This window comes from Embiotoca jacksoni, unplaced genomic scaffold (genome assembly GCF_022577435.1).
Source record: "Embiotoca jacksoni isolate LCO1_2020_lvr unplaced genomic scaffold, fEmbJac1.0.p SCAF_11, whole genome shotgun sequence".
Lineage (NCBI taxonomy): Eukaryota > Metazoa > Chordata > Actinopteri > Embiotocidae > Embiotoca > Embiotoca jacksoni.
Genome location: NW_027185241.1, coordinates 10,102,822 through 10,122,569, shown reverse-complemented (window position 1 = coordinate 10,122,569; position 19,748 = coordinate 10,102,822). Strand labels below are relative to the sequence as shown.

Below are 19,748 nucleotides of genomic sequence, written 5' to 3'. Positions count from 1 at the left end.
CCAGGATAACTATCCGTTATGACAGTTTGACAGTAACCTGCTGAGACACTTTAAGCATCATGTAGCTGTAGCCAGTCTGAAGCAGTGTCTGGACTAGCAGTCCCTTAACTCATTATACTGTGGCCATGTATCTGCAGGTACTGCACCTACTTGTGCAAAGTTTTTTTTTTGTAATCAGTGTTTAGCAAAGTACCATACATTTATTTTTAAATAAATATATAATCAATTTAATTGATTAATACCTTTTAATGCAATTGTTTGCAATGACAACTACAAAACAATACATTTTAAATGGCCTACATATTAAATAATGTTTTTGAGCCAGTAAGTCATTCTGGTTTGCATTATAAAAGTTTTCCCCCTTTCAAAACTGATATTTTCATTCTGTAGAAGTGCTTAATGTGTTATGTTCTGCAGGCATCAACAGTGCAGCTGCTTATTGAATTTCAACTTCTTGTGATTTAAATTGACAGTAATATTGATTGACAAATTCAAGTTGCAAGTAGCCCAATTATCTGATATGGGTTGGTAAATTTCTTCATTGGTGCACAAAAACACAAACGAGACCCACAAATAGATTTTCTAGTTGACTTTACTCCTTAATTAAATGCATCAACTCAAATTTCTTGAGAAAAGTAACATCTTCAGGTTTTGAAAAGAAAATTCAATCAGAACATCTTTTGAATATTTTGCATTATCAAAAAATTCAACATTTGACAAACACAGAAAAAACCCAGAAATTTACAAAATTATATATAGTACATGAAGAGTCATACCATAGAAAACATCATGGAATAAAATGGCCAGTGTAAAGTCTACTTTACATACCGTCAACAAAACTGATGAACATTATTTCAAAATATTGTCAAAAATGATCATATTTGATCAGTAATCTTAGTCTTTTTCAGACTTATTATCCAGTCATGAATTGTCTGTGTTCAACCCATGGTTTTAGTAAACCGCTTCTGTCATGGATTTACAAACACTGTAAAGAAACAATATACATGTATTGTATACAAATCCCAATATTTTAACAGAAAATATATACATTAACAATAAAAACTCGGGTGAAGATCCTCTGTCAAAATGACATGGGCCAAGCGATTTGTAAGTATCCAACAAGAGCAAAAAATAAAGAGGATCTAAATTGAATTACAAGTGGAAGTACAAAATCAGATGTAAGGCATGAAAGGGATTTCAAGATACTTTAGTGACAGTTATTCTAAGCAAAGGTATAAGTACTATTACTGACATACAAGATGTAAATAGCATTACTGAGAGGATCCAGCATGAGTCTGTTGATGTTCCTCCAGTAGGTTAGGAAAAGCAAAGGCTTTGTCACATTCTGTGCATTCATATACAACCTCACCAACATGGCTCTCTTGGTGCTGCTTAAGAAGAGACCACCGGCTGAATGACTTGTAGCACATATCACACCGGTACTCTCCAACCGCTTCTTCAGCATGCACTCTCATATGCAAAGAAAGATCATAGGATGAGGGAAACCTGGCCTGGCACTGGATACATCTGAAGGCCCTCTCACTCGACTGAGGTGCATTTTGAGTCGTCACTTTCACACGATGCCTACGCTCATGCTCTTTAAGGTACTGCCTCCTGGCAAACGTTTTTCCACAGAGCTCGCATTTGAACGGCTTCTCATCTAGATGTCGTGCAATTTGATGCTCCAAGAGGACACTTTTGGAGGAGAACTGCATCGAGCAAACAGAGCAATTGTACAACTCGTCTCCGGTAACATCAATCTCCTCCTCCTCTTCTGTTGCGTGATAATAAGTTGGAGTGGATTTCTTGGTTGATGGATTTGGGTATTTGGTCCCCGTTATTGCCCGTCGTTGATGGGAACAGCGGTGCTGCTGGAAAACATTGTACCCCACAAAGCTCTGACCGCACTCTGTGCATTCATATTCAGTAGCTGATGTCAGACGATGGCGTTTAGGTTCTTTAAATTTACTTTCAGAGGGAAGTGTGCTTTTGTCAGATTCAAACGCAGCTTCAGGATGTGTGGGAAAATGATGAATCAGTTCAGTGACACTGGAAAAACACTGTTGGCAAACTGGGCATATGAAACTGTCGGAAGGTCCTTCATCTTCAGACTCGCGTTTAATTTTTGCAGCCATATCAACATGGCTCTTGAGATGGCTGACGAAGTGTTGAGAGGACGAAAAACTACTGTTGCATTGATTACATGAATACTCCCTATTGGACCATGATGGTTGATGGGTGGTCCTGTGCTTTTTCAGGTGAGATGCGTGAAGAAAATGTTTCTTGCATTCTGAGCAACAGTATGGTCGCTCTTTGGCTTCCAGGCACCCATGCTCGGACAGCTCCTCTGGGTCTTTGAAACGCTCACTACAAACACCGCAGCGGTACTTCAATTCTGTGGTGAATCCAGATGAACTTTGTTCAGAATGTGAGGCAGACTTTTCATGCTCTTCCTTTGAAACCGAAGGTGGGGGACGGTCACCATAATTGGAGTGACTTTTCCGATGCTCTACTCTGCTACTCTTGGACATAAACACACAATTGCATATGTCACAAGGGAAGTTCTCTTCACGGTGGGTAGACATGTGTTCTGCTAGCTGTAACGGTCCAGTGAAACTGAGGTCACACTTGGAACAACGATGAGGACGATTCTTGCCGTGATTATGCTTATGGTTACGCAGTGCAAAGAGTGTGACGAACCCTCTGCCGCATGTCTGACACTGAAATTCGGACTTGTGCGTTCGCTGATGCTGCTGCAGCTGGGATGCCTGGAAAAAACATTTACCACATTCTGCACACTCGTGTGGTTTTTCACCCAGGTGACACAGCTGATGATCCTCAAGACTTTCTGACATTGGGAATGTCTTTCCACACACATGGCATGGGAAGTATGGTGCAGAATCTGAGTCGCTGTCCTCACTGCCTTTATTTTCATCCTCCTCACTTTCGCCAGCTGTACCGATTTGATTGCCGGATGGTTGTGCACTGCTGCTCTTTTCCTGCAGAGTACTGGAAAGATCCTTTTGCTCTTTTTGATGCCATTTTCTATAGTGTCTTGCCAGTGATTTTTTGACTGCATAGGCTTTGTTGCAGAATCGACAAGAAAATACATCATCTTCATGATCTTCTCTGTAATGGTTACATAAAGATGGTCTTGTCCAAAACCGTTGTTTACAAAGTTTGCAAAGATAAGGCCTCTTTCGATCATGGCATGTTCTGTGGGTTTCAAGATCAGATAAGGTGTAAAACATCTTGGAACAGTCAGGGCAAGGGTAATTGTTATAAATTCCATGCATCTTAATATGTTTTTCAAGATTTGCTTGACTAGAGCACACCCGCCTACACTTAGGGCATGTATTGCGCTTTTTCTCTTGTTCTTGCCTTCCATGGTCTTCAAGGTGACTAATGAGCATTAAGCCATCTGTAAAGCTCTTATCGCATTCTGAGCATTGATACTGCACGGGTTTATTCTCCGTAATTGAGCTGCTTTGCAACTGATTTCCTTCAGAATTTTGTTTGGAATCGTCCATTGAGTCATCGTTGCAGGAGAAGTTGGTCTGCAGAGCCCCAGTGCCAGTTGTTTTAGAGGCTTCTTTGAAAACAAGAACAGAGTCATTCAGCGCCAAGTCAATCGCTGCTTTCAAAGGGCCTTCTGACTGTTGGGGTGTAATTCGTCTATTTCTACATTTCCTGTAGTGATTTCGGAGGAGACTTTTATTCCAAAAGCCTCTCTTGCATGTTCTACAGCTAAAAGGATGCCCCTCTGTATGTGTCCGCAGATGAGCAGTTAGTCCCGCTTTACTTGCAATGGACATATTGCAGTCTGGGCAGGAAAATGATTTGGGGACCTCATTATCAAGACCTGCATCAAGTTTACAAATTAAGTTTGCATTTTCACGAAGTCGATCATTGCAACTCTCATCAATAGGCTCCTCTTTGATGTTTGGTATATTAGATAGATGCTGTTGTAGGGGAGCAGTTGACACTGGGGGAACCATCGTTTCCAGTTTGTGTGCACTCAAAAAATGCTCTTGTAGTTGTGAAAAAAGCAAGAAACGGGAAGTACAGTATGCACAAGAAAAGCCTTTTGGTGGACTTTGAGACGTTGACTCTCGGCAAACTGTTGATGGTGATGACCTTGATAATGGCGTGCAACCTTTTTTGTGATTTTCAAGCTGGTCTTTAGAAAAAAATCCTCCACATTTGTCGCAGAGAACATTACTCGCCTGTGGTTTTTTGGTGCACTTTGGAAAATGACGCTTCACGTAATCCTTCCTTATAAATCTCTGGCCACAGTACTCACAGGAAAATGGCCTCTCTCCTGTGTGCAGGCGGGTGTGCACGCCTAATTGCCAGGCGTTTCCAAAAGCACGCGGGCAATAACTGCATGAATACTTGTACTTTTTTTTAAGATAAGGCTGGATCCTCTGTAGGATTCGAGTTCTCATTCCATCAAGTGGTCTTGTCACATTTTCTGCTGATGGATTCGTTCCTAGCCGTTGAGAGGCATTTGTTTCACTGGAGACCTTTTTGCACTTGTTCACCTTCTTGTGTTTTTTCAGAGATTTTTCATGAGAGAATGATGAGCCACAGGTGCAGTTGAACAACTTCACTGTATGGAACAAAGTGAAATGTCTGGAAAGTTTGGATTGAGATGGAAAGCGTTTAAAACAGACTTTACAGTCAAATGTCTCAGGCTTTTTGGCAGGCTCAATGCTAAACTTACTTTGCCAGCCTTTACCAACGTCATCCAAGCTGATTTTGGGAATACAGACTTCCAATCGCCTTTTTTTACCCTTACATCGAGTCTGATGTACTTTCAGATGATCATACCTTGAAAAGCAGCTGTCACAGGCTTTACAACGATATGGCTTCACTTCATTATGTGTCAAAATGTGACGTCTCAGGTTTCGTGATTTCATGAAAGTCTTGGTGCAGAATTTGCACTTGTACTCAGCTTCATCTGTTGGGGGCCTTTGCATTGTCTCTCTTAGAGAAGGCATGTTTGCCGATTTTGTTGATGCATCGCTTTTAAGTTTTGGGAGTCCTTCTTTGTAAACACCATCACAGAAGGCTTCATGCTGCAAACACATTGACTTGGTTGAATATCTGTGGCCACAGTGCATACATACATAGGGTTGCACACCAGTATGTGAAACAAGATGTCTAAAGAGTAATGATCTGAACCTGAACCTCTGTGGACAGTGAGGGCATTTAAACGGAAGTATCTTGGTTGCACTGGTCTGCAAAGGCTTTTTGTGGACATTCTGGCTTGTCTGTAAAGTACTTTCATTGAAATTGCCTGTAGGAGATGATAAGCCAATGTTGACCTTTTCAGTCTCCCTGCAATTCTGCTGATGTTGATTTATTTTATTGAATCCATAGTACTGCCCACATTTTTCACATAGATGCAGAGAGTTCGTCCTGTGGCCACGGAGATGATTCTTCACACGGTCTTTCTTACTAAACAACCGTGAACAATAGGGACATTGGTGTGTCCTTTTCGTCTTAGTCTTGGACAGCTTTGGGCCAGCATTCTCAGGTGGAGGAGGCAAACATTCCCGAGTATGAAGTTGAAGGTAAATATGACGGTAAAACTGTTTTCCACAGTTGGTGCAGGAAAAGGGTTTGTCTCCAGTATGTATGACCATATGGCGCAACAAATAGCGACGACTATTGAAATCAAGGTTGCAAAATGGACACTGGTTTGAGGAATCAGATATGTGCGTAAGACAATGTTTTCTTAGTATTTGGGCGTCACCAAATACTTTTTTACATAATGAACACTGTGGCTGCTTAGGTTCATTTTGCTCTTTCATAGATTCCAAGGACTGCTTTGGCTTTGATGGTGTGGTCTCTTCAAGACGATCTGCTTTGTTTTTGCGCATTTTGTGGGTATCTAGATGTCTGAGTAGATGTGCAGGATACTGGAACTGCAGATGACAGTCTGGGCATTGAAGCGTTCCCTTTTTAGGATGTGACCTTCTGTGCTGGATTAGTTCTCCAACAGTCAGTAGGATCTTTCTGCAGACAGTGCACTGTATCCTCCTCTGGTGAACATTTTTATGACCAATCAGATGACAGCGTTTCTTGAATCCCTTTCCACATTCCAGACAGCGGTAAGGCCTTTCACCACGGTGATTGCGCTGATGTTTCTTCAGTAACTGGGATGTGCTGAAAAATTTCCCACAAAATGTACAGCTCAGGGCAAGATTGCTATCCGTTTCATTTGATTCTGAGCAATCCTTACTCTCTTCAGTCTTCGCACGACTGGAAGTTTGTAGTTTGGACGTGATAGAGGAGACTGAATTTCGATACTTGAATTGTTTCCCAGTAAGTTTAAACAACTCATGTTTCTTCATATGTCTGTACTTTCCAGAAGCATGGCAAAAGATTGCTGGGCAGAGGTTACATTTGTAACGTGGTACAGTTTTGGGAGCTATTAAAGCTGAGGCTGTTGGTTTTCTCTGTTCATTTTCCTTCGATTGGGTTTTCTGCTCATTTTCTTTTGTCTGTATTTTCTGCTCCTTTTTCCTGATGTTTTGCTGTTCAACTTCTTGCGTTGAATTTGCCTTCTCTTTCGCAAGCCGATTAAGATATTCTCTGAGGCAAACCACTTTGATATGTCTGTATCGGTTGGATGCCAAAGTGAAGTTAAAGTAGCACAAGGGACACCGATATTTACCATCAACTTTTCCCTTGCCACCATATACTGCATTTCTGACACAGTCACGCAAATGTCGAGCCCTGTTGTAGGAGTACTTGAAAAGCCGTGGACAAAGAAGACATTTATATTTTCCTCTTGGGCCAATTCCTACTTTGGGAATTTTCTCATCATTGACTCTTGTGGTAGACTGATTTGTTGAAACTGCCCCACTCTTTCCCATGTGCACATTGTAGAAGTGCTTTTTGGCCTTCACCGGAGAAGCGAAGCCTTGACCACATAAACAGCAATGTTTTGCCATGGTGATGTCAACAAGCTTTACATAACATTTAGGCATATTTTCATATGTACTGATTTGTTCAGCATCCTTTTCTGATTGCGTTTCGGTTTTGCTTGCATCAGAATTTGCATCTGGAGCTATAGTATGCTTGCATCTGCCAGGTACTCGCTTGTGTCTCCGCAGGGTACCAGGCTGTGCAAAATACAAGCCACATTCTTTACACTTAAAGGGTGTTTGGCCCGTGTGCGACCGCATATGCTTTATATAATGAAGTATTTTTGAAAATCTGAGTCCGCACTTAATGCACCTGTGGCGGCCCATGCGTTTTCTCTTCGGTTGGCTACAATCAGAAGAGGGCTGAGGACCCCGTTTCATTACACCACTCAAAGGTTTTTCCGCTTGTTCATTCGTCATCAGATGGACATTACGAGTGCTGCAAAATGGAAAATTCGGAACTGAATGGCAACGATGATGGTGTTCAATTAGTTGATCTACATTGTGGGTTGTATGTTGGCAATTTTCGCAATGATACGAGTTACTCATTACTTTTGCTGACTCCAAGTTCTTTAGTATCACAACAGGGTGCAGGGATTTTCTCATTTGTCCAGAAGATTTTAGTTGAGGTACTTGTCCTTGTGAATGGCCCATGCTGTCTCCGTCAGGTCTGGACACACATGTTTCTTTATACTGATTACTGATTGAGACAAGTTTTGTTTCATCAGTGTCACATGAAGATTCTTCTCTTGACAGAGGTTCACCATACAGCATGCCAGTCACTGACTGTTCCTCAGTAGATGAGTCCAACTCTTCAAAGGACTCTCTTGAATTTACAGCAACTTCTCTACTAAGACTTTGGGGTTCTTGGGCCACTGGACTTTGATGTAATGATTGTTGCTGATCTGGAGAAGTGCTTGTATTTGTATTCTCTCCTGGACAAATCCATTCCTTTTCTGAACAAGACGTGCTTGGCTGTAAGCAGGATTCTAAGCTATTGGAAAAGCTTTGCTTGTTACCGTCACTAGTCACAGCACAATCTAGAGATTGTGGATCTGGAGAAGAGGTTGTACTTGTCCTTTTTTTTTTTAGACAGCGATGTATGTCAGAGCTTGAGGAGTCTGGCTGTAAGCAGGATTCTGGGTGACTGGCAACACTTTGTTTGTTCTTGTCACTAGTATCAACAGAAAGATTATCAGTAGTGACATCGGAAGCACTACAATCTTGATCTGGAGGGGAGGTTGTAGTTTTCTTCTCTTGTGGACACATTATTTCCATTTCTAGACAGGGATTTATGCCTGTGCTCGGGCTGTCTGACTTTATGCAGGACTTTCCATTAGCATCACCTGGATATATGGTATTTGTAGAGAGACTGTCACTAGTGACACTGGAACCACTACAATCTGGAGAAAGAGTTGTCTTGGTCCTCTTTGCTGCACCTAAGAATTCTTTATCTAAATGGGGGTTTGCACCAGTGCCTGAACAATGTGTCAATAAGCAGGACTCTCCAAGAGTAGGCACACCTCGCTTGTTCTTGGTACTAGTATCTGTAAAAGAACTGTCACTAGTGCCACCTTGATCACTATGCCCTGCTGTACTTATCCATTCCGTGTCTGGACCGAGTCTTTTATTTGTGCTGAAGCTGTTGGATTTAACATCATGACTGTTGCTTCTTGAGGAACTCGTGCATTCCCGCAGTGCATGAGCAGTGTCCTTACAAGTGGATGGTACAGCTAGTGGGACGGAAGATTGAGAGGTATTTGTGTAAATTTCTTTCTCCTGACTGTCAGTTTCTACATCTCCATCATGACAGTTCGTGGAACTGGGAACTGGGGATTTATGCTCATCATAAATCTTGTATTTCAATGATCCAGATTCCTTTCTTTCTCTTGTTGGGACCTCACTTTGGTCCTGCTCGTCTTTACTCAGGATTCTATCTTGACCATCTGGCGAGTTTGGATAATCAAATCCCTTATCGTCTTGGTTGAACAATTCTTTCATTTCCTTTTTTAAGACATTTTCATCCGAGCTATCTTGAGCTTGATCAAATGTACTGATGATATTTGGAGCAGCTAAAGTGACCTGCTCCTTCTCACTGTCAGTCAAGTTTTTGTTCCCACTTATTGAGATTCTTGAATATTTACTTTGTGTAAGATCTGCCTTCTTATCCTCCTTTTGTTTCTGAAAGTGACAACCATCATTATCAATTTTATAATGCAAAGACTCACTTTCTGCAGTTGCTACCATGCAAGAAGCAGTAGAGGGCTGATAACATTTAGCATTTGATTTGACCGCCTTTTCTCGACTTTGTATCTTGTGCTGTGTACAGTCACCTATGCTTTCTTCTGTCTTCACATTTGAAGGCAAAATTACATTAGTCTCTGACAGATTAGAGCACAGGCTCTCAGGCGGAAAAGTCATATTTCCAGTTTGCGGGAAAAAACATTCTGTTGTACTGTGTTTTGTAGGAACGTCAGTTTTAGGTTTTGAAAATGAATTACTTGCCATGAATTTACAAGGCGGCCTTGTTTCACCAGCATCTTCATCCGAGCAGCTACTGACATCCGAGTAGTTCTCAAGAAATGATGTAGCTAGCATTCCACAGTCTTGCTTAAGTCCTTGTAAGTCTGCTCCAAAAGATGAAGGAAAAGATCCTGTAGTACTTAATCCATCTGTAGCAAAATCTGGGATATCACTATTTCCACATCTTTGCAGGTAATCCTTTTCCATTTGTTCTCCATCATCTTGCCATTGTGTTTCATTGCAGTATCTTTGATAATCACAGTCTGAACTGGAATTTGTAATACTAGGATTTGAGCAATAGTTTGTGTTGAAGTTCGAGTTTGGTATAGGGGCTTCATGCGAAGCCGCAGTGCCCGTGAAATCATTATGTCCAATGAAGTTCTCTATATGCTGGGAAAGTCCTTCTGCCTCCGATGTCGTTCTCAAAGTCCCTGGATCCGATGACAGAGAAGGGAGGTTATGGAAGTATGCATCCCAACCGTGAGCCATTCTCTGCGAGCACTGGAAACTAGGGCTACTCCAATCCTGAACATACAGAGACATAGAATTATAGAACAGAAACTACAACCACTACCATACAAAAAGTGTACAATAATACCCTCACCTTTTTTTGGACATAGAGGGACCGTCCAAGATGAGAGTTGCATCTGATTGGAAACCTGCATATAAAATGACATTGTTTATTTATAGTACTCGAAACATTTTGCAAAGCACAGAAAAATCACATCTAGAAATGCAGTCCATCTATGACAAACTGAATTGATTGGACACAGTTTGAAAAAAACAAAACAAAACTGTGTATAAGGTCTTACAATTCATGCAACATGTCAGGACAAAAAACAAGATGTCTGTAGACCTGTGTGATAAGATAATGAAGCACAGTGGCCTCAATAATTTTTGAAACAGAAGTTTGGAAGCACCAGGCCTCCTTTGCCCATCTGAATAACTGAGCAAATAGGTCCTTGGTCAGGGAGGTGACCAAGAACCCAATAGTTTCTTTGACAGCTTCAGAAATCCTTTGCGGACATGAAGAACCTGACATAAGGTTGACCATTTCAGCTGCACTCCATCGATTTACTTTATTGTAGAGCAGACCAAAGCCCGTCAATGGAAAAGGCATGACAGCCCACTTGGACTTTGTCAAACAGCACTTAAAGGGTTCTAACAACATTAGAAAAAAAAATTCCCTGGTCTCCCGAGACAAAAATGTAACTCTTGGACAGAACTTCATTACTTTAACAGGCAAGTACCAGGCATTGATCATAACCTGGCTAATCCATCCCTACGGTGAAGCATGGTGTTGGGAGCATCATCCTATGGCGGTGCTTTTCAGCAGCGGCTATTTGGCAACTGGTCAGAATTAAGGGACGGATGAATGCACTGAAATACACAGTGGTTCAAAAAGAAAACTTGAGTGCACACGATCTGGGATTGGGCAAGGGTTTGATGCGTTGCCAACAGGGAGGGAGGTAAGGGGGCAATGGCATACCTCATCTGATCCAGAGTGGCGCTTTGTTAGTGGACTTGTGTTAGTCATGGACTGTCCCAAACACCATGATTGACCGTTAAGATCTTTGTAAAGGTGCATGGTACAAGAACACCTTAGGCAAAAGATTGATTGAGTTGTAGTTGTCTCATCAAATCTGGAGGCATGTGCCTTGCAGACTCATGCAAAGAGTGGAGCGGAGCAGGGAAGTGTTCATTAGTGGGTGTTGAGTTTCGATCAGGTGGCAGGGAAGACTACCAAATATGAGGGAGGATCAAAAAGTTCAGAGAATGCTCCTGTTGCGCATGAACAATGCGCAGCGCCATGATGTGCCCGGAACACAGAGAAGCTTTAACCTTTATGAGTAATCCAAGTTTTGACGCTTGGTCAAAATCTGCACCAGGGTTACACAAATTTCTGTGAGCAGTGGATCAGGTACGTCTGCACTGTTTTATGCACCTCAAACTTGCGCAGAGAGCGCACATCAGTTTGTGATAAATTCTTGGAGAAAAGAGAGAAGTAGAAAAGGCGAGTTTGATTTTGGACTTGCTGTGCAAACAACGGCCCTTATCTCAAAGATGAAGCTAAAGACGTGCTTCTCATCAGCTTTGTCCAAGGCGAGGGGTTTTAGAAGTTGAATGGCATTTGTAGAGCCTGAGTTTATGGCGCAAAATAATCTCTCTTTGTCATTCTATGTGTGTGTATGTGCGGGTAAGGGGGGGCGGTAATAGTTGGTTAGTTACATACGATTATTATTTAATATCTTAGCTTCAAATGCCCATCCTTAGAACAAAGAGGGTAAGATTCCAGTAGCTCAACCATTACTGGCTTATTTTCTAATGGATAACTCTAATAGAAGGTCCTTCCTAATGTTAACACAGCTATATTCTAGCTTTGACATGTAATCAAACCAAACCAAAATCTGAAAACACCAATAAAACACCAAAAGAGAGAATATGGTGCTGCCGACAAATGAATCCTATAAATAAATTGGTGTAAAAGTAATCTTAAAATCCCAGCAGGTCTTCCTCACAGCAGCTATTAGGTGTAAGAAGCAATAATAATGGCTGCATTTCATTCAGGTGTGCACTGTGCATACTGCGTCAGTGCAATAGCTGACTGACACGCAGTAATGGAAAAGAGCCTTCTGTGCTTGGCTTTTTCAAGTCCATCCCCATCTTCTCTTCCCTCTCTCTCCTCTTCTGACAACTGCAATGAACACCTCCTACCAACCGTGTCCATCTCCACACAGTGCAGCTTTTAGCTAGAAATGTGCCTTCAGCTCACACACAACCCCAACAGATTCAGATCGGGGTTGTGGTATATTCATGTAAAAGCCACTCAGCAATGAAATATGACCTGAGAGTAGGGGTAAGTAATGACAACAACAACAAAATTCACAGATTCAGAACCTATTCATCAATGTAAAAAATTATATATTTTCAATAATGTTATGTTGATGGAATGAAAAAAGAGGAACTCAACTGCAAGTCCAAATGCAACACGTGGCTGGTGTACTGCTTGCACATACAAGTTACCTTGTAGTTCATCTTCAAAAAAAGGCAAGTGTTGGGCACATTTTGCATTCAAAAACTTGATGGTTAGCTTTGCAAATCAAATATTTTTTTGTGAATGCTTTGCAACGCCAACAGACTGATATTAGCAAAACAGAGCACTGAAGAGCAGCACCAATAATGAGACTAGATAACTCTTCAAATGTTACTAAATGTCAACGAACTCTGGCGGAGTACAAAAAAAAAAAAGAAACCTTACTCAGGAATATTGGTAGAAAAATTGTAATATTGACTTGCACACCTTTTTTCTGCTCAACAAAGACCTTCATCAAAACCAGTTAGCTTAACTGTCAGTTGTGTTTCTGTGGTAGTGGGGTTTGCCATACTCAGTTGCAGCATAAAGACATGGGAATGGTTCAGGGGAGCAGTGCCAGAAGGAGGCTGATGGCAAAGCTGTGCACGGGCGACTAATTACCCTCTCTTCTTCCTCTTACTGCCAATATTACACTTTCTGCATCTGCAAGGATCTGCATGATGTCGATTTTGTCATCAGAGAGTGCATTGTGTGGGTTCTGGATAGACATCTGGGAAACCAAATTTGTTGCGACCACACAAACTTGTCTGCACAGTCACTATGCTGCAAGGGCACCCACTGTGCATGCACTGGAAAACCAAAATGGAAGTAAGCCATTGGAAGGGCGGACGGTACTTTTGTTTGGTTTTGTCTTCCCGGCGCATACTCTGTCTGTTAGCTTTGGAGGCAAAGTCCTTTATTTCTTGTCAGCCCACACATCTGTTTTCCTCTTACTAGTCACCACTAAACAGGTCTGCCAATCGCCTGACTCTGGCATCGTTGCCCTAAACCATTCCCACACATCTCCACGGCAACTGACCATAACCAACGTGAGTGCCACAGCTTCATTTGCAGCTCAGTGGACAACGGACAGCGTTCAAAGGTTTAGCACACAGTGAACTAAGGTAAAAGGCAAATTATAGTACAATTTTTCTTTTCAATGAATTAAAAATTGGTCTGGATCTTGTGCGATTCTGTGCTAGGCTATGTTTACAATAATACAACATATATGTATGCCATTTCATATTACTTATATATAGGTCGTATTATCAACTATTAACCCTAAGGTGTAGACAAAAGGCTGTGTTTGTAAATGAGAGCGATACTGCTGGGCCAAACCAAAAGGTCACAGGAGGGGGTCGGCAACCTGTGGGGTCACATACTGTTGTTCTTTGAGTCATAAACAGGAACAAACGGCTGTCCCGAGGACTCCAGGGTGTGAAGGAAGACAACCACCACCTCGACCAACCAACAAAGGACACATCAACACACATGACTTTTTGGTTTCTGTACTATAAGAAGACTGGGTCAGGGAAAGTCAGGAGCTCAGACTTCGTGAACTGACACATACTCTGTTGCGGTCAGGGAAACATAGTCTGGACCCAGAACTCTGTAAACTGATTATTCTGCGGCTGTTAAATAAATATCTTGAAGCCTGACATCTTCTCCTATTGCCTCATTAAAGAACACGCAGGACACATATTGGCTTATACTAGCAGGAGCCCAAGTCCAACAATCTCAAATCAATTCTGAGTCGAATTTGAATCAAATCATGAGATTTTCCAGATTTCCACCATGACAAGCCAGGACTTCATAAATATGTTTCTTGTTTTTACAAGTTCAACATCTGAGATGTACCTTTGAAAGGAAAGAAAAAAACAATCCTGGGTCTTGTACCAGATATTCTCTGCTTCCAAAAATCAGCTGCTAGATGCATCATGCTCCCACAACAAAATTTGAACGAGTGACAGTTTCTTTAGCGCTCTAAGACTACAGCAAAATGCACCCTACATAAATGTAGATGCAAATGGGGGATGTTTCACAATTCACTTACTTACTAGTAACTAATGGGTGTCCGCTCAGTTGAAATACAGGGCTACCTTGCTAGCTCTATAAAATTACCAAGCACAATTACAACACAACACTAGTATGATCATGTAGGATGTTCTGTCCAGTCAGGTACTTTTAACCAACAAGCTTATATAGCAAATAGAGACGAATCATTCATAAAAACTTTAACCAGCAACATAGGGGACTCAATATATTTCAATGGATTTTTTTTTTGTTGTTGTTGCTCTGTGCCCACAGCCCTTACAGTCATAGATCAGTCTGCTGCTGATCAACTGAAAACCACATAGCTGTATTATATCAAGATACAGTAGAGGGTTCACAAAAAGTCTGAAATATCTGGTAATGCGAAGTGCCCACAGCATATATGAAGACAATTGACTAATATACACTCCAGATGCATAATGGCACAATCCAAGGATGGCTTTTACAGATGACGTTAAGCATGCGGCGCCACCTCCGGATGTGGCCCGAACAGATCAGAGCTCAATGCTTCCCGAGTGCGTTTCCACCGGTGCTTTTGCTGGCCACTCGTGGTCAGATCACAGCCGGGTCACGTGTGTCCGGATTGAAGTAGCCAAATGGAAACGGCCTCATTGCCCCGTGGGGCACTTTCCTCCCCATTTCAACCACACGCAAAGATTTGATCTAATGGAATAATAAACCATTGGACTCACTGTCTTCATGGCTTGCGAGTCCCTCGCTGCACTGCTGATGTTTGCTAGCACGTGCGTGTTCAAACTGCCAGCGTGTCTGCTGCGGCACTTCAAACGACAGCCCGATCTTACTACACTGAGTTTGCCTTTGATAATGGCCATCACTAAAATGTTTGAGGTCTGACAAGGGAGAAGTTGTAACCAAAACAGCCATCATGTGATTTTTCTTTACATTCGTACAAAGCAGGACACACAGGCATACAGTCACAGAGAATGAGAGAGTGGGAAAGCACATCGAAAAAATGCTACCCTTCACCTTAACTTTGTTTTTTTTAAATTATTGGCATGATATAATCAAACCTATATTGGGTTCATGATATGATCACACAGTACATATGATCGCAGAGCTCTTCCCTCTCCAATTTTTTACAAGGAACCGCGTACATCACGCGTGAAAAATAGACATCTTGTCTATTCTCTAGATCAGGGGTGTCAAACTCATTTTAGTTAAGGGGCCACATACTGCCCACTTTGATCTCAAGTGGGCCAGACCAGTAAAATCATAGCATACATAACGACAATATTTCTCTATGTTTAAATCATTGGTGAAGGTTTTTGGATGATAAACCCTATTTTAAGGTCTTTCTACAATAAACTAGAAACATAAAGACCAAAAACTCAGACATCAGCCGACTGTTTATCCGCCTGGGCTCTCCTCTGCGGATTCCCTCGCTTTGTGACGTGTTTGACGTCAAACGCAAAGTCATCCGGCGGGCTGGATGAAACACCAATCTGAGGCAGTGTACTTTGGGAACTATGCAAAAATAGAGTCATTATACGTTTTGTAAAAGCCAAAAAAAAACCATCTTAAAACCTCCACCAAGCAAATTCAAAGACGAACAAAAACATGCTTTGAAACATAATTTTACGTCTGATATGATGACAAAACTTGTGAACTATGTCACCTTGTGAAAATTTGACAGACAGGATCTATAGTCAAGTCTGTCAAATGTCAAGGGTCACAAGTACCTGTATGAGGGCCATGAATGTACACACCAGCAAGGTTGCGTTGAGCAAGTGTTCACAAAACGACAAAACGTTTTACCTGACAGCGTCCATGTGACAGTGATGGAGGGGTCAAAAATGCAAAACACAACTTTGTAGGTGGAGCCAACACGGCTAACACAATATTGTCTACCGTCAGCCCAAGCAGCACAAGTCAGACCACACGTAGTTTATCTACTAAAATGATGAGAATTACAGCACATGCCAAGTGAACAGGCGCAAAATTCACAGATTACAACGATACTGTAGTTTGCATCACTTTTCACATTTCATCACATTTCCACCTCTGTTATCGGTTAGCCTCTCTTTCACTATTTATCATTAGTCACTTTCTTAGATGGCTTTTCACAATATTTTGAGAAAGCTGAAACATGCAGATGTTTCTGTAACAATTTGAAAGCAAAATGTGGATCAATCAATTACGGAACTCCCTTTTCAATTAAAAGTTACATTTTGTTGACATTAATAACACTCAGCGATCACTTTGTACACCTGGAAAATGCAATGTCAATCAAAGGGAACAGCTCAGACGTACATTATACCTTATGCAGGTATTAAAGTGTCGTTTTGATTGACACAGACAGAAGGACAGACATTCATTTAACTGTGTTGATTACTGAGGATGTAAAAACAGGAGGGGGAGAAACACTTTACTACAATATCACTACCATGACTTCAGTAGTAAACACTGAATTAAGACCTCTGGATGTTTCCAAAAAAAAAACCTGCCCATTTTAAACTTTGCATATTTGGGTATGTAATAGAGATGTTGTGCCAGAGTGCATTTAATTGTATACGTGTCCCTATTAAAGAGAGTGTATATGCTTTGACGGTGCTTCTCGTGCCATGGGATCATGACATAAAACCAATTATTTATCTCATCAGACGATGAGGTACTCTGCTCAAATTGTTTATCTCAATACATGAATGAAAAATACGCCATTACCACGTTTCACTTTTCTTTTCTTTTTACAGACAGATCATTAAAAGACCAAATGTAATGTTTGGCTTAAACTAGTGGAACTTTTCCACTCTCTTACAAGCACGTCCTCCTAAAAAGTGCAGGACAGCTTGGGACTGCAGACCTCACAGACTGGGTCTCCCCCCACCCACCCACATGAAACAGCAGCTTCACCAGAGAAACTAATAAAGTGGAAACAGAGGAGCATCATCCAAGATAATTAAACTTTGGTGTGAAAACAATGAGTCAAGACTACAAGACATATACGTGTGTGTATAACACAAATAGCTCACACATCAGAGCTGACACGAGACAACAACTTTATCAGAAGTTTTTTTTTGTTTTGTTTGCACGGCTGTGGTTTTGTTCTGTGATCATTTATAAAGAGATGCCACATTTAACAATATTACACATTGAATGACGACCAGGAACCGGAGCGCTGCTCTCGTCGCAAGATCCTGCGGTGTTAGCCAGCCCGCTACGAAGACGGCGGACCAAAAGAAACCCGGGAAGATGCTTTTAGCTCGACCGAGACGTGCACGGCGACAACACCGCTGAGGTTTGAGACTCCTGACACGCGTTTGTTAAATGATCCGCGGACGGTAGCTGATGCTCTGACTTGAAGCGAGTTAGCTGCCTCGTAGCTTAGCACAATGCTATCTAGCGTCGATACCTAACAGCTAATGGCTTCCCGGACACCTTACCAGATCAGGGCTCCGTGTTTCCTCTGGCCAGACTCCCCTTGTAGTTTACCGGCGACATGCTCTTGTCTGGCAACAATCACTTGGGCAGACACAACAGTGTTGAAGACAAAGCGGTTGTCCTTGCTTGCCGATGTCTCTCGTATTTCCAGAGGGACACCGAAAGGAGACCCCCTTTTTTTTTTTTTTTTTCCTCCTTTCTTTTCTTTTCTTTCTTGCAGGACCGTGAGCCGACGAGGTCGATCAATCAAGAGAGCGTCGTGGTTGTTGTTGTTTTTTTCCGGCGAAACGTGGGACTGGTTATGTCCCGGATAGATGAACTACATTCAGGTCCGCCTCTTATTATCTTTGTTTGCGCAATTACGGACAAACTACCCGAAATTATGCGCACGTTATACAACTGTTCTCGTCCAACCAATAACAGGTGCGGGTCCTCCAAAGAGAGCCCGCCCCTCCACTCACTGGCTCTGCCTGACGGGGCGGTTGCGCGACGACTTCCGGGCGACCGCACCGCGGTTGCCTCCTTGCTGCAGCAGTTGCTCCTGCACTGATTACGTGCGGTGACAGGGGTGCTTGTGCTGCCCCTGACTTCCCTGGCCGGGGAGGTCCTCAGCGGGACTTCCGTGCTCCCCAAGTGCAGCCTCACTACCCCTATGTCACTGCCAGACTGACTACTGTCACAGCCATCTGGGCGCTTAAGACATACGTGCCTACTGGTCTGCTGTGTCCTTGGTGTTTAAAGGGTTAATAAGTTGCATTCAACCATTTTGTCTGCAATACTTGCTACAAAATGGTGCCCCCTCTTCCTGGCGTGGTGGAGACCCCTTGGCTGTGGAGGCATGTAAGAACCAGTTCCCATCGGGGCACAAATCTGAGATTCTTACAGAGAGGAGATCATTCCTAAAACCTACCCTAAACATAATTGGTAAACAGGAGCTCATGGATATGGTTAGATTTTATGTGTTGCAGAAAGTTACTTCCTCTAACTGGTCTCCCACGCTCACACTTTGCTTTTCCTTTAGAATGCGTACCCGAGCTCATTTAATAAAACTAAATGTGCTAATTAATATGAAACAGCTTTTTGACCACGTCAGACTGTATTAACCTCTCAAATTTTAAACTTGCCATCCAGAGGAGCAAGAAAAAGGGGCCACTGATAAAACAGAGACTGGTTAGATAAATGTCTCTCCTGTGGGAGTCAATTTACGTATTGCACCTTCCAATAAAAACAAAAACAAAACAGGTGTGGGATATCTGGCATTGTGTCCCTCATGTCATTGGCTGCCTAAATGTTTCTGTTGATCTGCACGACCTGGTTGAGAGTTATTTTGTCTTATAACTCTTCACTAAACGAATTCTGAAGTTAAGATCTACAGTACAAGCTGTGCACTGAATTTGCCTGGATATATATCACACAGACACCACTCGCCTGCTATCAGTATGCATACAGCTCGAAGGGGCTGTGTTTAAATCCCTAGACAGGCTGAAAAATGTTGAGTTGGGATGAAGAACACCCCCACCCCCAGGAGCCTCTACTTCTAACTTCTAATAGCCCCCATGTGGTGCTCCCCTGCACTATCTCACAAAATAAATAGACGAAACAAAGAACGCTATCTGCGGCTGTACTGGGCACTTCCCAGATGGCCTACTTGCGGCGTAGTGGTCTCTGCAAGGTCAAATGTTTGATGCTGGGGTATGTTTGAAAAGAACAAGTTTGTAAGACGTGTCAACACCAATGCCCAAAGGTAATAGTGCATACATCTGCTCATAAAAGACATGTCCACAAAACAAAACCCTGTTTTCAAAAGGAGGGGCAAGAGGCTAAACAGATCAAAAGGAGACAATAGTGTGAACTTTTTCTCCTTAAGGGCATTTATGGTGCTGCACTTATTTGTATGCCTACATAGTGATGGAAGTACCAAAGAAACTTAGGAGGGCAGTTCGGGTCATGTCTGCCGTCCCACTTCTACACATCCAGCCAAA

At 42.2% G+C, this 19,748-nt stretch overlaps 1 protein-coding gene across 1 annotated transcript; it reads right to left on the bottom strand.

The window, feature by feature from the left end:
* Nucleotides 1-574: 574 nt before the first annotated feature.
* On the bottom strand, nt 575-18,272 carry znf1035 (zinc finger protein 1035). Its single transcript, XM_069143032.1, has 3 exons — nt 17,769-18,272; nt 10,066-10,120; nt 575-9,986 (listed from the first exon to the last, which is right to left on the bottom strand). Exon 3 carries the CDS (start codon nt 9,948-9,950, stop codon nt 1,272-1,274), a length of 8,679 nt encoding a protein of 2,892 aa, XP_068999133.1. The 5' UTR covers nt 9,951-9,986; nt 10,066-10,120; nt 17,769-18,272; the 3' UTR covers nt 575-1,271.
* Nucleotides 18,273-19,748: the final 1,476 nt, after the last annotated feature.

Bases quoted from the DNA above. Each gene is read 5' to 3' on its own strand.
- znf1035 (XM_069143032.1), bottom strand. From the start codon at position 9,950: ATGGCTCACGGTTGGGATGCATACTTCCATAACCTCCCTTCTCTGTCA.